A 17,318-nucleotide genomic window follows, 5' to 3' on the forward strand; every position below is an offset into this window, starting at 1 on the left:
AAAAAAAATTCATTTCAGTAGGCCTTTAACGTTCGAACTGGAAATTTGTTTTATTTTTTGCAAATATTAGCCCATTTGGAATTTGATGCCTGCAACATGTTTCAAAGACTGAGAAAGTTGAGGAATGCTCATCAAACACTTATTTGGAACATCCCACAGGTGAACAGGCTAATTGGGAACAGGTGGGTGCCAAGATTGGGTATGAAAGCAGCCTCCATGAAATGCTCAGTCGTTCACAAACAAGGATGGGGCGAGGGTCACCCCTTTGTGAACAAATGCGTGCGAAAATTGTCGAACGGTTTAAGAACAACATTTCTCAACGAGCTAATGCAAGGAATTTAGGGATTTCCCCATCTACGGTCCGTAATATCATCAAAAGGTTCAGATAATCCGGAGAAATCACTGCACGTAAGCGATGATATTACGGACCTTCGATCCCTCAGGTGGTACTGCATCAAAATTGCAACATCAATGTGTAAAGGATATCACCACATGGGCTCAGGAACACTTCAGAAAACCACTGTCAGTAATTACAATTGGTCGCTACATCTGTAAGTGCAAGTTAAAACTCGACTATGCAAAGCGAAAGCCATTTATCAACAACACCCAGAAACGCCGGAGGCTTCGCTGGGCCCCAGCTCATCTAGAATGGACTGATGCAAAGTAGAAAAGTGTTCTGTGGTCTCACCAGTCCACATTTTAAATTTTTTTTGGAACTGTGGATGTTTTTTTTTTCTTCCGGAACAAAGAGGAAAAGAACCATCCGGATTGTTCTAGGCGGAAAAGTTCAAAAGCCAGCATCTGTGATGGCTGGTGAGACATATTGTGTCATTTCTGATTGCATTATTTTGTCAAATTGAGGGACAAACAGTAGAAAATGGATGAACGGATTTAATATCTGCTCACTTTCTGTTCTAACACGTTCTATCTACTCTTCTGTTAAAATGTAACAATCACTAATTCTTCTGTTGTTTAGATACTTTACATACGTTTTGGTTATGCATCCAATACCAAGTAGTTACAGGACCATACAGTGTTCATAATTAAAGTTATTTTAAGTTCATAAACAATAATGTAAATGACAAAATATTTGGTGATTATAAAACAAATCGATGTAATCATTGTTGTATTGACTATGCGACTCTTGTACTTGGTATCGATACAGTCGATATTTGTATAGATCCACCCATTTGTTTACATTCAGGAGCGCTACTTTGCTGTTAACGGTTAGCTATTGTATACTCCTTATGGCGTGTAGTGAAGCATGTTTAGCTATTCCTCGTCCTGCCGGGATGATACTTGTAAGAAACTTACTTCATTTGTCGCCATGGAGGCGAGGATTAGTGATTTAGAAGTAGCTAAAACTCTGTAGACGGACGTTAACCGCTAGCTAGCTATGTTTTGTAGCACCACTAAGTTTTTTAGCTTCGGGTTTCAAGGTTTCAATGGTAACTCTCAAGTGTTTATTATTTTTTAAATCCTGTAAGTCGGCCAGCTGCTGGGGTAGTGACCTCGTGTGTCAGCATGTCTGTGATCTTCTATTAGTTCTTTTTTTTAATGTTTTATATATATTTGTTTTAATTATTATTATTATTTGTATTGTATTATTATTATTTATTTATTTATCTATTTTATTTTATTACATTTTTTTCCTTCCTCAGGGCAGTTGCTGGATTTTCCGTCTCCATCGTTGGGGTCCCTGCAGGTGGGGTGGGTGGTTCCTGAGTCCTTTGATTCCAAAAAAAAGGGGAGGTCCCCTTCAAGTTACATCGATCTATAGCTATGAGGTAATGTTAGCAAGTAAGACCGGATGTTTTAGTCGGATCGTACGGGGGTTCAATGTAGCATTCCCTATGCTAACTAATGGTGGGAAGGCACAACAATTAGCCGAGTTCCATTTTAAAATTATACACATACTTTTTTACAATATAGCTGCGAAAAACGGAGAAAAAAATACATAACACAATTTGTGGATAAAATGATACACTGTTCCAAACACTGATTTTTTATGTAATATTTTGCTGGCCGCATGTCTTAAAGTGGTGTTTCTTAAACGGCCATTTACCCATGACATATAGAATATCTTAAATGTTAAACTCGATACGACGGCATGAACAAAATGTCATGCATGCGTCTCTTCGAATTGTTTTTTTGCCGCGTTTGTGCCAGCATGCACCTCTTGCCGGACCCCCTGCTGCTGGGCTCAGTTAGCAACAGTGGCTAATCATGGCAAACGAGAGCTAGCGGGGCGGCGAGATTGGCGTGAGTTGGCATTAACGGGTGCATTAGCAAGTGTTGGGCAATTACTTTAATGATGTAAATTGGACCGAGATTTCCCTCCGCACAGGAAGTGAAGGGGAGAAATGTAACAATGATTATGATTAGGCGGCTAATTATAGTATCAGCTCAGCGCTGCACATATGCTTAGGCAGTCTGTTTATTTAGATGGCAGGGATGTGCTGATTGCAGCGTTTTGCAGTGTGCTCGTGTGTGTGTGTGTGTGTGTGTGTGTGTGTGTGTGTGTGTGTGTGTGTGTGTGTGTGTGTGTGTGTGTGTGTGTGTGTGTGTGTGTGTGTGTGTGTAAATTAGATAGAGGGTGGGAAGGAGCTTAAAAAAAACGTCTCAAAGCCATCTACCTTTGATAGATGTTGCCTATTTACCAACCATAAACATAAGTCATGTTTGCGCCATGCTCAAAGAAAATCTCCACTTTATGATGATTATGACTTTTTAGTCTTCTCGTGGAAGCTCTGGCATGTCTGTTGTTCTTTCATGCCTTCTATTTTTCTTTCATTTACAACATTTTTGGATGGATGAAAAAAAAACAGAATTGATGTTCTACTTGTTTTATAACGGGCAGACTTAAAAGTAGACACTAGATGGCGGTAAACACACATATTCAGAGCTCATTGCTAAATGACTGCTTTTTAACTTAAAGGCCTACTGAAAGCCACTACTACCGACCACGCAGTCTGATAGTTTATATATCAATGATGAAATCTTAACATTATAACACATGCCAATACGGCCGGGTTAACTTATAAAGTGACATTTTAAATTTGCCGCTAAACTTCCGGTTCGAAACGCCTCTGAGGATGACGTATGCGTGTGACGTAGCCCGACGAACACGGGTATGCCTTCCACATTGAAGCCGATACGAAAAAGCTCTGTTTTCATTTCATAATTCCACAGTATTCTGGACATCTGTGTTCGTGAATCTGTTTCAATCATGTTCATTGCATTATGGAGAAGGAAGCCGAGCAAGCAAAGAAGAAAGTTGTCGGTGCGAAATGGACGTATTTTTCGAACGTAGTCAGCCACAACAGTACACAGCCGGCGCTTCTTTGTTTACATTCCCGAAAGATGCAGTCAAGATGGAAGAACTCGGATAACAGAGACTCTAACCAGGAGGACTTTTGATTTGGATACACAGACGCCTGTAGAGAACTGGGACAACACAGACTCTTACCAGGATTACTTTGATTTGGATGACAAAGACGCAGACGTGCTACTGTGAGTATGCAGCTTTGGCTTTTTTTTGCGTATGTACGTAACTTTTTTTAAATATATAAGCTTTATGAACCTTGGGTTAGGTGAACTGTCTTTTGGGCTTAGTGATTGTGTGTGTTGATCATGTGTTTGAATTGTATTGGCGTGTTCTATGGAGCTAGGAGCTAGCAGAGGAGCTAGGAGCTAGCATAACACGTACCGTACCGTACGCGCGCGTCACGTACGTAACTTTTTTAAAATATATAAGCTTTATGAACCTTGGGTTAGGTGAACGGTCTTTTGGGCTGAGTGATTGTGTGTGTTGATCGGGTGTTTGAATTGTATTGGCGTGTTCTATGGAGCTAGGAGCTAGCAGAGGAGCTAGGAGCTAGCATAACAAACACGCAGGTGTTATTATGCAGGATTAATTTGTGGCATATTAAATATAAGCCTGGTTGTGTTGTGGCTAATAGAGTATATATATGTCTTGTGTTTATTTACTGTTGTAGTCATTCCCAGCTGAATATCAGGTACCGTGAGTATGCAGCCTTGGCTGCTAAACATTCGATAACTTGACCGTATGTGCGCGTCACGTACGTAACTTTTAAAAAATATATAAGCTTTATGAACCTTGGGTTAGGTAAACGGTCTTTTGGGCTGAGTGATTGTGTGTGTTGATCAGGTGTTTGAATTGTATTGGCGTGTTCTATGGAGCTAGGAGCTAGCAGAGGAGCTAGGAGCTAGCATAACAAACACGCAGGTGTTTTTATGCAGGATTAATTTGTGGCATATTAAATATAAGCCTGGTTGTGTTGTGGCTAATAGAGTATATATATGTCTTGTGTTTATTTACTGTTGTAGTCATTCCCAGCTGAATATCAGGTCACCCCCGGCTCTCACAGCATCTTCCCTATCTGAATAGCTTCAACTCCCCACTAGTCCTTCACTTGCACTTTACTCATCCACAAATCTTTCATCCTCGCTCAAATTAATGGGGAAATTGTCGCTTTCTCGGTCCGAATCTCTCTCACTTCATGCGGCCATCATTGTAAACAATAGGGAACTTTGCGTATATGTTCAACTGACTACGTCACGCTACTTCCGGTAGGTGCAAGCCTTTTTTTTATCAGATACCAAAAGTTGCAATCTTTATCGTCGTTGTTCTATACTAAATCCTTTCAGCAAAAATATGGCAATATCGCGAAATGATCAAGTATGACACATAGAATAGATCTGCTATCCCCGTTTAAATAAAAAAAATTCATTTCAGTAGGCCTTTAATTGTAACTAACAACTGTAATAATTAAGGATAATTATAAAGAAAAATAATCTACGTGTTTTTAATTGTCCGCTATTTTGTTTTTGTTTTTTATTTAAAGGACCATTTAATGTAATGGAACATTAAAAACAGTAAAAAAAAACAATATTACAGTAATATTGTACACAATAATTGGAATTTGTTATATATTGTATATATTATATAAAAATATAATATAATATAATAATATAATATATTAGTATATATTATACACTGTATATATAATATGTATGTATTACATATATTTTATGTTGCTACTATTGTACATTTTTAGTCTAATTAATACCTGCATTACCCTTTCCATCCTTACCCTTTCAGTGCTTTGAAACTGAGCTTTTTAGTATTCTTGTGGAAGCTCTGGCATGTCTGTTGTTCTTTTATGCCTTCTATTTTTCTTTCATTTACAACATGTTTGGATGAGTAAAAAAAAACAACCGAATTGATGTTCTACTTGTTTTATAACGGGCAGACTTAAAAGTAGACACTAAATGGCGGTAAACACACATATTCAGAGCTCATTGCTAAATGACTGCTTTTTAACTTAATTGTAACTAACAACTGTAATAATTAAGGATAATTATACGTGTTTTTAATTGTCCGCTATTTTGTTTTTGTTTTTTATTTAAAGGACAATTTTATGTAATGGAACATTAAAAACAGTAAAAAAAAAAAACAATATTACAGTAATATTGTACACAATAATTGGAATGTGTTATATATTGTATATATTATATAAAAATATAATATAATATAATAATATAATATATCAGTATATATTATACACTGTATATATAATATATATATATTACATATATTTTATATTGCTACTATTGTACATTTTTAGTCTAATTAATACCTGCATTACCCTTTCCATCCTTACCCTTTCAGTGCTTTGAAACTGAAACTGAGCTTTTTAGTATTCTTGTGGACGCTCTGGCATGACCATCTGTCCGTTGTTCTTTTATGCCTTCTATTTCTCTTTCATTTACAACATTTTTGGATGGATAAAAAAAAAACAGAATTGATGTTCTACTTGTTTTATAACAGGCAGACTTAAAAGTAGACACTAGATGGCGGTAAACGCACATAGTCAAAGCTCATTGTTAAATTACTGTGCTTTTTAACCTAATTATAACTAACAAATGTAATAATTAAGTGAAGTGAATTATATTTATACAGCGCTTTTCTCTAGTGACTCAAAGTGCTTTACATAGTGAAACCCAATATCTAAGTTACATTTAAACCAGTGTGGGTGGCACTGGGAGCAGGTGGGTAAAGTGTCTTGCCCAAGGACACAACGGCAGTGACTAGGATGGCGGAAGTGGGTATCAAACCTGAAACCCTCAAGTTGCTGGCACGGCCACTCTACCAACCGAGCTATACCGCTATTAAGGATAATTATAAAGAAAAATATTGTCTGCTATTTTGTAATTGTTTTAAATTCAAAAGACAATTCAATGTAATGTAACATTAAAAACAGTATGAAACAAAATTGTACATGGTAATTGGGATTTGTTATATATTTTATATTTTACATAAAAATGTAATAAAATATAATAATATAATATATCAGTATATATTATACACTGTATATATAATATGTATATATTACATATATTTTATATTACCAATTATTGTCACACACACATTAGGTGTGGCAAAAGTATTCTCTGCATTTGACCCATCACCCTTGATCACCAACTGGGAGGTGAGGGGAGCAGTGAGCAGCAGCAGTGGCCATGCCCGGGAATCATTTTTGGTGATTTAACCCCCAATTCCAACCCTTGATGCGGATTGCCAAGCAGGGAGGTAATGAATCCCATTTTTATAGTCTTTGGTATCACTTGGCCGGGGTTTGAACTCACAACCTACCGATCTCAGGCTCCAGCACCCCCCGTGACCCGGAAAGGGACAACCGGTAGAAATGGATGGATGGATATTGCTACTAATGTAAATTTTTAGTGTACTTAATACCTGCATTATCCTTTTCAACCTTACCCTTTCCATCCTTACCCTCCCAATGCTTTGAAACTGAAACTGAGCTTTTTAGTATTCTCGTGGATTATGCCTTCTTTTTGTCTTTCATTTACAACATTTTTGGATGGGTAAAAACATACGGAATTGATGTTTTACTTGTTTTATAACAGGCAGACTTAAAAGTAGACACTAGATGGCGGTAAACGCACATAGTCAAAGCTCATTGTTAAATGACTGTGCTTTTTAACTCAATTATAACTAACAACTGTAATAATTAATAATTAAGAAAAATAATCAAAAATGTTTTATATGTCTGCTATTTTACTACTACTAATAATAATACATTGTATTTGGTATAGCGCTTTTCAGAGTACTCAAAGACGAGCAGACAAAAGCTGTCTTTGATCTTACCAATCAAAAGGCTTGTAAAACTCCACTGTGTAGGATGGGGAGTGACATGAAGGTGTCGGTTTCTTTGATGTACTGTAATCCACAGGAAGATTTTGTCGTGACCCGAGATCTACAAAGCGGAGAGGAGGCAGGGCCTGACCCCGCCTCCAGGCACCTTTTCTTTGAACAGTTTTGTGACCGAGGGCAACGGCTGTTTACGACCGTTTCTTTGAACCAACCTTTTCTTTGAACTGTTTTGTAACCAAAGGCGACGGCTGTTTACGACCCCCCTCCCGTAGAAACAGCTGTTGCCATGTAATCAGGGAAAGTCCAAACAAAAGAGGAGGCGTACAATCTTTCGTCAGAGCATGGTGGGACACTGTACAAGGGTACGCAAATTTAATTTTGTCTCTGTTTGATTCCTTGCTTCTTTGTCTGTTTAATAGATGTCATCAGTGTTTGAACCTGACACTATTCATTTAGCTTCTAAAACGTGTAGCTCATCCTCCATATATTCAGGCTAAAGAATATAAGGTTCTGGATCTTTATTTGTCCAGAAGTAGTTAAAATGATCAGTGGAATAGTGAAATTAATTCGCCACCGTATGCTTGAAATGAGCAACATGCTCATTTTAAGATCATTTTAAGCTAATTTTAAGATCGTTTTAAGCTCATGCTCATAGACATATGACATGTTATTATGAATGTGCCTGCTACTGCATTACATATATATTTACAGCGTGTATATAAAATGTGTATGGATGTTTTTTAGAGTGCTTTATAGGCGGAATACATCGAATTCCACTACCTTTGTTGTTAGCTGACTTTTGCTAGTATTTATTTACGAGTTAGAATGCATTACAAACAAAAGAAAAACATGTGTCGTCTCACATAGGGGTTGGGATTTAATCCAAAACTCCAGGAAAAGTGCAGTTCCCTCTTCCCTTTAAGGCTCAGCATCGCCAGGAGGGGTGAACGTGAGCGTGGCATCCATGGCACATGCTCGCTACTCCACAATGAGATTGCCCACAGCCAAGAAGCTGGTGACACAAGTGGTTTCAGTCAAAAGTGACAACACGTTCTGTTCAAGCACAGAGCTGCCAGCGTCCCCCAAGTCTCTCCTATTGTTTTGAAACGTTTTTTTATGGAACTGGGGGACAATTATGGTGTGAATACTGCCTTTTTTTTCTTCTATTTCTACAAAACCCAAAGCCAGTGAAGTTGGCACGTTATGTAATTCGTAAATTAAAACAGATTACAATAATGTGCAAATCCTTTTCATCTTACAGTATATTCAGTTGAATAGACTGCAAAGATAATATATTTATTGTTCGAACTGAGACACTATTTTTTTTTTTGCAAATAATCCTTAATTTAGAATTTTTTTATTTTTTTATTTTTTATTTATTTATTTTTTTTATTTTTTTTTTTAACTTAGAATTTAATTGCAGCAACACGTTGCAAAAAAGTTGGCACAGGGGCATTTTTACCACTGTGTTACATGGCCTTTCCTTTTAACAACACTCAGTAAACGTTTGGGAACTGAGGAGACACATTCTTTCCCATTCTTGCTTGACGTACAGCTTAAGTTGTTCAACAGTCCGGGGGTCTCCGTTGTGGTATTTTAGGCTTCATAATGCGCCACACATTTTCAATGGGAGACAGGTCTGGACTACAGGCAGGCCAGTCTAGTACCCGCACTCTTTTACAATGAAGCCACGTTGTTGTAACACGTGGCTTGGCATTGTCTTGCTGAAATAAGCAGGGGCGTCCATGATAACGTTGCTTGGATTGCAACATATGTTGCTCCAAAACCTGTATGTACCGTTCAGCATTAATGGTACCTTCACAGGTATGTATGTACCGTTCAGCAATAATGGTGCCTTCACAGGTATGTAAATTACCCATGCCTTGGGCACTCCATCGGCAACCTTCCGTCTCGGGAGACGATGGGGTGGATCCAAAAAGGGGGGTGGGTCTCACTGCGAGATGGCCCCTGGCACCCGTTTCTTTCGCCAATCGGATGGGCTTAGAACCGGTATCTGCTGGAGTGACCTCTCCAGTGGATCTACACGGCCTGGGCATGGAACTATGGAGGGCAAGCTGTTGTCCAGGCAGCAAGCCCCCCCCTCTCCGCATGGCTGGTGCATCCAAGGGAGCGACGAGTGTCGATACAACTTGGCACCAGCGACGCCGCAGGAGTTGCCGGAATGACGCTACAACGTCAAACCGCCTTCAGGACTCCGGCTCCTGATTTTCTGTCGGGGTTTACTCCCTTAGCCTTACCCTCGAGTGGGTTGACCGCAAGGCAGCGGTGGTTTTAGGATTGGAGATTTCCTTCTCCTAGATGGGCTGCCTTACCAGGTTTACCAGCCCCATGTGCCCGAATGCGGCAGGTAGCACGGGGGTACATCTTACCCGTGGTGGTATAAGCCCGACCTGACAACTAATACACCCCCATACCATCACAGATGCTTACTTTTGAACTTTGCGCCTATAACAATCCTGATGGTTATTTTCGTCTTCGTTTCGGAGGACACGACGTACACAGTTTCCCCCCAAAAATTGAAATGTGGACTCGTCAGACCACAGAACACGTTTCCACTTTGCATCGGGCCCAGCAGAGCTGGCGGCGTTTCTGGGTGTTGTTGATAATTGACTTTCGCTTTGCACAGTAGAGTTTTAACTTGCACTTACAGATGTTGCGACCAACTGTAGTTACTGACAGTGGTTTTCTGAAGTGTTCCTGAGCCCATGTGGTGATATCCTTTACACACTGATGTCGGTTTTTGATGCAGTACTGCCTGAGGGATCGAAGGTCCCGGGCATTCAATGTTTGGTTTTCAGCCTTGCTGCTTACGTGCAGTGATTTCTCCAGATTATCTGAACCTTTTGATGGTATTACGGACCGTAGATGGTGAAATCCCTAAATTCCTTGCGATAGCTCATTGAGAAATGTTGTTCTTAAACAATTTGCTCACGCATTTGTTCACAAAGTGGTGACCCTCGCCCCGTCCTTGTTTGTGAATGACTGAGCATTTCATGGAAGCTGCTTTGACACCCAATCATGGCACCCACCTGTTCCCAATTCACCTGTGGGATGTTCCAAATAAGTGTTTGATGAACATTCCTCAACTTTCTCAGTCTTTTTTGCCACTTGTGCCAGCTTTTTCGAAACATGTTGCAGGCATCGAATTCCAAATGAGCAAATATTTGCAAAAAATAACAAGGTTTTCCAGTTCGAACGTTACGTATCTTGTCTTTGCAGTCTATTCAATTGAATATAGGTTGAAAATAATTTGCAATTCATTGTATTCTGTTTTTATTTACCATTTACACAACGTGCCAACTTCACTGGTTTTGAACTACGCCGACAACTCGTGAACTAACTGATCTTTTGTTGCCATAGTGCGAATCGTGTCTAGACCAAATGTTTTGTCTCCATGGTAACCCAACATTGTTTATTGACACGGTGAGCGCTATTTTATGAACGGTATTAATGTGGATGCTATTTAAAGGTTTTGTCGGCGCACCCCTCGGATATCTGCTGATGCGGATTACACGGAGAGCATGTGTGTGACCTCGATGTTGCAAAGCGGGATTCCGTGACGGAACAAGAGAGCAAAGAGCACCGCCGTGTTCCCCGCTCTGTGTGCCAAATCGAGGGGGAGCCCAGCAACCTTTGACGCGTCTGCAGAAGGATCCGGTTTAAAGTGCCGCGGCAACACAACCGGGCCGTCTCTCTTGCAGAAAAGCCCTCATGCAGCCACTTGCCGCTGTCCTTCAAAAAAGTATTGAAGTGTATCCAACCGGCCACCCGTTTCAGATCGTGGGATCAGACTATTCCTCTTACTTAACTGATCAGAGCTCGGCTGATGAGCTGCCGAGTCCAGCCGATTTTTAACTCAGCTGTGTTTACATAGTGACAGATTGTACTCGCGTGCAAGATTTCCATGTCCCCTTGGAGGGGCATGGATTCCAGGAGGGTGCTTGTCTTGCCAGAACACCGGTTTAAATTTTGCAGCCAGTTGCAACGAGCGTGTCGCCTATCCACAGTGTGAAGCCGCATCTAAAATACAAGTTGTGGAGGGGGGCGTGGCCTGCGGGCCTGCCGCGGAACGGGGTGTGCAAGGACCGGCCTCGAAGATAGCGACAGGTGAGTAGATGGCCTAGGTGGGCCTTTGTTATCAAATTACCTGTCGCCTTTATTAGCAGCAGCCGGAACGAGACACGGGGGTTGGAGTTGTTAGTTGGAGATAGAGAGCGACACACGCTTAGAGAGCACAAAAAGACTGCTGAAAAAGCAATCCAGACTGTTGGATGAAAATAAAAAAGACTGTATTTCAAACTGTCTACCGGGCTCACAAAGATCTATCGGACTCAGGGGAACCCTCGCAGCAGAGAGACGTTCACACAAGTCTTCACCAGCTTTGCAGAAAATAAACAAAGTTTCTTTCAAGTAACATTATCGCCATTATTACACTTGAGTCTTGTTCGCAATGCAGTTGCACTTCCAAGACTGTAGATGGCAGTATTGTACAGGCCAGGGGTGTCCAAGGTGCGGCCCATTCTCAATCAATCAATCAATTTCCTTTATAGCATTGGCCGAAAATCCCTGAAAGCTAACTGTCCTTTTAGGCTCCGTTTTTCTACTTCTGTCTCCTCAGGCAAAACTTTTCGTTTCTTTGGCTGTTTTTGAGCTTCGGCCGTGATAGCAGTAATTGCTCCTTTAGTTTTTCTAGCGGCACGTAGACGTTCGCATCGACCCCCGTTTTTTTAACTAACGGGGAAAGGGGGAGTGACGTATGTCGTAAAGCAAGTCAGCGCATTTGTCGTTTGTTGTGTGACTCTCCTCAAAGTTGCCAAGTGCCAGTGAAAGCGATACAGACCCCTTCAGGTGTCAACTAGTTGTAAGTCCAAGTATCATCCCAAAAGTCATGAATATACGTTATGAAGGTTGAATGTTTATTTAGTGCTGTATTAAACATACTTGGCCAATAAAGCTGATTCTGAAATTCCTTATTGTGGTTCTGGTTCTGAGTCAGCCGTGCTGGTCTCCAAACCAGTTTGCCCTTCAAAGCTTCAAGGTGTGAAGGTAGTGCATTATAAAAAGTGAAGGACAGGTGGGAGGACAGTAGGGGGCCGATGCACAAAGCTGCATCGTAGTGCAATCCACCTTGCAGGCCACCATTGCCTGACCCTAGCATGTCAATGAGTGTAATGCATTGAAATTGGAGGACAGGCAAGGTGGAGGACTGGAGGTGGGCCAGGGTACTTACAGCAGAGGACACCAGCACAGCACTTGGACAGCCCAAAGGCAGGGAGGAGTGGACCAGGAGTGAACCATTGCCAAGTCCGAAGTCGTCAATAAAGTCCTGTATAACTGAGCAAATTTGCATTGTTGTGACTATCGCTGACCAGGGACCGGGGCAGGTTGTAGTCCTCCTCTCTCCCAGAGTCAGCTGGGATAGGCTCCGATGAGGATAAGTAAGTAGGACATTAATGAATGAATGAACGTCTGTGCTGCTGATAAGTGCTTCTTCATGCAAATCAGAGTGGGACTTCCACTTGCTGCAGCTGCCCGTCCATGATTGGTGGTGCCCTTTTGTCCAGATTGGCCCGCTAACCCGCGCCGAGCGAGACCGGCCTGCCACGCCGCCAGATGATTGGATGCAAGGACGCCGATCGCGCATTTGTCCTTACGGGTTTTACAAATGCTTTTTTTTTATGAATTCATAGCAGTGATGCCAATCTCACTTTGTTACTATTGGTAAATATTTAAAGGGGAACTGCACTTTTTTTTGGAATTTTACCTATGGTTCACAATCATTATGAGGGACAAGAAGACAAAAGTTTGTTTGTTTTTTGCTTTCTAACATATACAAATCTGCCCGTTCTTGGTGGCTAACAATGCAGCTAATGGGAACAATCAATTCTACCTCAAAATCACTTTAAAAATCCATTCAAAAACTGTCAACAATACTTTATTAAGCTGTAGCGAAATTGTTATTGTAAGAGCAAATACTGAAAAATGCCAACCAAGGTAATCAAAAAGGTCAACCAACGAACAGGATATCTCTACAGAATCTCCTCTCTGGTCAACAAAAGCACCATGAAGATTCTAGCGGGAACTCTCATTGAACCCTTTTTCGATTATGCATGCACCTCCTGGTACCCCAGCACCTCCAAAACCCTCAAATCTAGACTCCAAACATCCCAGAACAAGCTAGTCAGGTTACTTCTAGACTTCCACCCCAGATCACACCTCACTCCTACCTACTTCTCCAAAGTGGGCTGGCTTAGGGTGGAGGACAGAGTAAAACAACTTGCACTGAGCAGGCCTGGCCCTAACCAATCTGGCGCCCTAGGCAAGATTTTAGGTGGCGCCCCCCCACATCGGCAGTGAAGTGTATATACTCACAAGAAACCGAATAGCTTTGTCTTTGACCTTTTTTTTACTTAAAGAAAGCAAATTAACATATTATATGAGAATGTTATGTTATGATTATCTTTAACCGGATCACAGCAGTGCTCAAATTAAAAAACAGCATTCCCTCTCATGTGATATTGCTTAATTAACATTAATGATGTGCACTTTAACAACTAGGCTTACAACTATACCTAATATATAAAGGGGTGGAAAAGTGACTATTACCTGCAGGGCAAACATTAGCTAACCAGAAGGCAATAACAATGTAAACAAAAAACACATGCTTAAAAGATCTAATACAAATGTCCCTGAGGAATGTAAGGTGGAAGTACTGTAATTACCTAACGTTACATTATTATTTTCAATAACGTAATGTTTTAACAAATAATATTTCTATTAAATATGCTTTACTTTGCATTTTAATTAACGTGGGATTATTTTTTGTATTTACAAATAAGAGTACCAACTTTTTTTTTTTTTTTTTCTCCAACATTTGTGGCACTGGCGTAGCGCCCCCTGGTGGACGGCGCCCTTAGCATTTGCCTATACAGCCTATGCCACGGGCCGGCCCTGGCACTGAGCCTAGTCTATAAAATCCGCTACACCTCCCTGATACCGAAGTACATGTCAAACTACTTCCAGAACGTAAATGACCGCCATAACCACAACACCAGGGGGAGCTCCACAAACCACGTTAAACCCAGATTCCCATCTAACAAAGGTCTTAACTCATTCTCCTTCCATCAATATGGAATGCACTCCCAACAGGTGTAAAAGAAAGTTCATCTCTATCCTCCTTCAAAACCGCACTAAAAGAACACCTCCAGGCAACTACAACCCTAGACTAACACCCTCCCCCCACCACATCCCACCTCCCCGGATTGTAAATAATCAAATGTATATACTTGTTGTTATACTCTCTGAGCTCACTATGTTCACTGCTCGCTGTACATATCCTACGAAGTCAGACTTAAACTGTTTCAATGTCCATTTCTCAGATGATATAATTGTTGATGACTGAAGTGCTGATAGCAACCAAACCTAACCCCCCCGTCCCAACCCCCTCCACATCCCACCCCCCGGATTGTAAATAATGTAGATAATTCAATGTATATACTCTGATGATTAACTTGTGTGATGACTGTATTATGCTGATAGTATATATTTGTACCATGAATTGACTAACATGGACCCCGACTTAAACAAGTTATTCGGGTGTTACCATTTAGTGGTCAATTGTGCGGAATATGTACTGTACTGTGTAATCTACTAATAAAAGTTTCAATCAATCAATACTGAGGAACTAGCGTAGTAACGCATCGCCATGCTACGATATTAGCTGTAAATGCTAGCTCTGGCAAAAGATAAGCTAGCTTCTATGTCAACACGAAAATAATATAATCCAGTGCGCCTTATATATGAAAAAAGATCGAAAACTGTCATAACGGGGGTTTTTTCGCAACTTACTGCGAGGATTGTTCTCCCAGGACGCAAACGGACTATTCCGGACGGAACTTGAAGGTAGGAACATATTTATTAATTAATAAATCCTACACAGGACACAAATCAGGAACTAAAACAAAAGGAAAGCGTGCCGATTGCACGAGAGGCTAAGGGACATAAAACTTAAAGCAGGAAACATATGCTAACACTTAGCCTGAACTATGGACATGAAACAAACAAAACTTACTGTGGCAAGAAACGCGCAGCATGAACTAAGCATGAAACAATCACATGACACGAGCAATGACGCCAGGACGACTAACTGGCAAAGACAGGCTTAAAGGCCTACTGAAATGAATGTTTTTTATTTAAACAGGGATAGCAGATCCATTCTATGTGTCATACTTGATCATTTCGCGATATTGCCATATTTTTGCTGAAAGGATTTAGTAGAGAACAACAACAATAAAGTTTGCAACTTTTGGTCGCTGATAAAAAAAAGCCTTGCCCCTACCGGAAGTAGCGTGACGTCACAAGCTGGAGTGCTGCTCACATTTCCCCATTGTTTACACCAGCAGCGAGAGTGATTCGGACCGAGAAAGCGACGATTACCCCGTTAATTTGAGCTAGGATGAGAGATTTGTGGATGAGGAAAGTGAGAGTGAAGGACTAGAGGGCAGTGCAGGACGTATCTTTTTTCGCTCTGACCGTAACTTAGGTACAAGGGTTCATTGGATTCCACACTTTCTCCTTTTTCTATTGTGGATCACGGATTTGTATTTTAAACCACCTCGGATACTATATCCTCTTGAAAATGAGAGTCGAGAACGCGAAATGGACATTCACAGTGACTTTTATCTCCACGACAATACATCGGCGAAACACTTTAGCTACGGAGCTAACGTGATAGCATCGGGCTCAAATGCAGATATAAAGAAAAGAAATAAACCCCTGACTGGACGGATAGACAGAAGATCAACAATACTATTAAACCACGTACATGTAAATACACGGTTAATGCTTTCCAGGCTGGCGAAGCTTAACAATGCTGTTGCTAACGATGCCATTGAAGCTAACTTAGCAACCAGACCTCACAGAGCTATGATAAAAACATTAGCGCTCCACCTACGCCAGCCAGCCCTCATCTGCTCATCAACACCCGTGCTCACCTGCGTTCCAGCGATCGACGGAAGGACGAAGGACTTCACCCGATCATCCGTGCGTTCAGCGGCTAGCATCGGCTAGCGCGTCTGCTATCCAAGTAAGTCCTCCTGGTTGTGTTGCTACAGCCAGCCGCTAATACACCGATCCCACCTACAACTTTCTTCTTTGCAGTCTTCATTGTTCATTAAACAAATTGCAAAAGATTCACCAACACAGATGTCCAGAATACTGTGGAATTTTGCGATGAAAACAGAGCTTTTTTGTATTGGATTCAAAGGTGTACCAATACTTCCGTTTACCTAGTGACGTCAATTGCATACGTCATCATACAAAGACGTTTTCAACCGGAAGTTTAGCGGGAAATTTAAAATTGCACTTTATAAGTTAACCCCGCCGTATTGGCATGTGTTGCAATGTTAAGATTTCATCATTGATATATAAACTATCAGACTGCGTGGTCGGTAGTAGTGGCTTTCAGTAGGCCTTTAAATAATAGTCTCTGATTAGAGCAAGTGCGTGTCCCGAACACATGAGGCAGGTGAAACTAATCAGTCCTCATGGAAACTAAAACAAACAAGGATGCACAAAAACAGGAACTATGGAGTCTTAACCTAACAGAAAATAACAAAAAACATGATCCAGACCACAGATAATTACAAAAACAGACCATTCATCCGCAGTGGGCCTTATAACCCTATGCCCTATGGTCCGGAAAATACGTTTCATTGTTTTGTGTGCGTTGCTGTGCTCTTGTGTTAGTGCACTTGGGGGTCTGTGTGTGTTGTTTTGTTTTGCGGGGCACTTGCACCTGCTTTCCTGTGAGCTTTGCAGGATGTCAGTTTGATGTGACTTGTTTTGCCCCTGTGTACTCTGGTGGAAGTCTGAGCCGTCTTCTCTTGCTATTTCGTTATTTCCTTCATATCTTCCGGGTTATTCTCCTATTCTTGTCCTTTTTTTGTCAGTTTAATAACCCCTTCAAGATCTATCCATCGGGTCTCTCTTTCTTTCACTCCGTTATCCTTCCAGACTAAATGGTCATTTACATTCACAAGGTCTCCTGGATCTTTTTATTGTTGGTCCCTTTCTTCTTAACAAGGTTAAAAGGGTG

The 17,318-nt window shown here is 40.9% G+C and overlaps 1 protein-coding gene across 1 annotated transcript in view; it reads left to right on the top strand.

The window, feature by feature from the left end:
* Nucleotides 1-3,337: 3,337 nt before the first annotated feature.
* LOC133663584 (acetylcholinesterase-like) overlaps nucleotides 3,338-17,318 on the top strand; it is a 66,201-nt gene continuing 52,220 nt past the window's right edge. The window contains exon 1 of the mRNA XM_062068149.1: nucleotides 3,338-3,513. Within this exon, the coding sequence (XP_061924133.1) occupies nucleotides 3,489-3,513 (25 nt within the window). The 5' untranslated portion in view covers nucleotides 3,338-3,488. The remainder of the gene's footprint in view (nucleotides 3,514-17,318) is intronic.

The sequence above is a fragment of the Entelurus aequoreus genome, linkage group LG13, assembly GCF_033978785.1.
Source record: "Entelurus aequoreus isolate RoL-2023_Sb linkage group LG13, RoL_Eaeq_v1.1, whole genome shotgun sequence".
NCBI lineage: Eukaryota > Metazoa > Chordata > Actinopteri > Syngnathiformes > Syngnathidae > Entelurus > Entelurus aequoreus.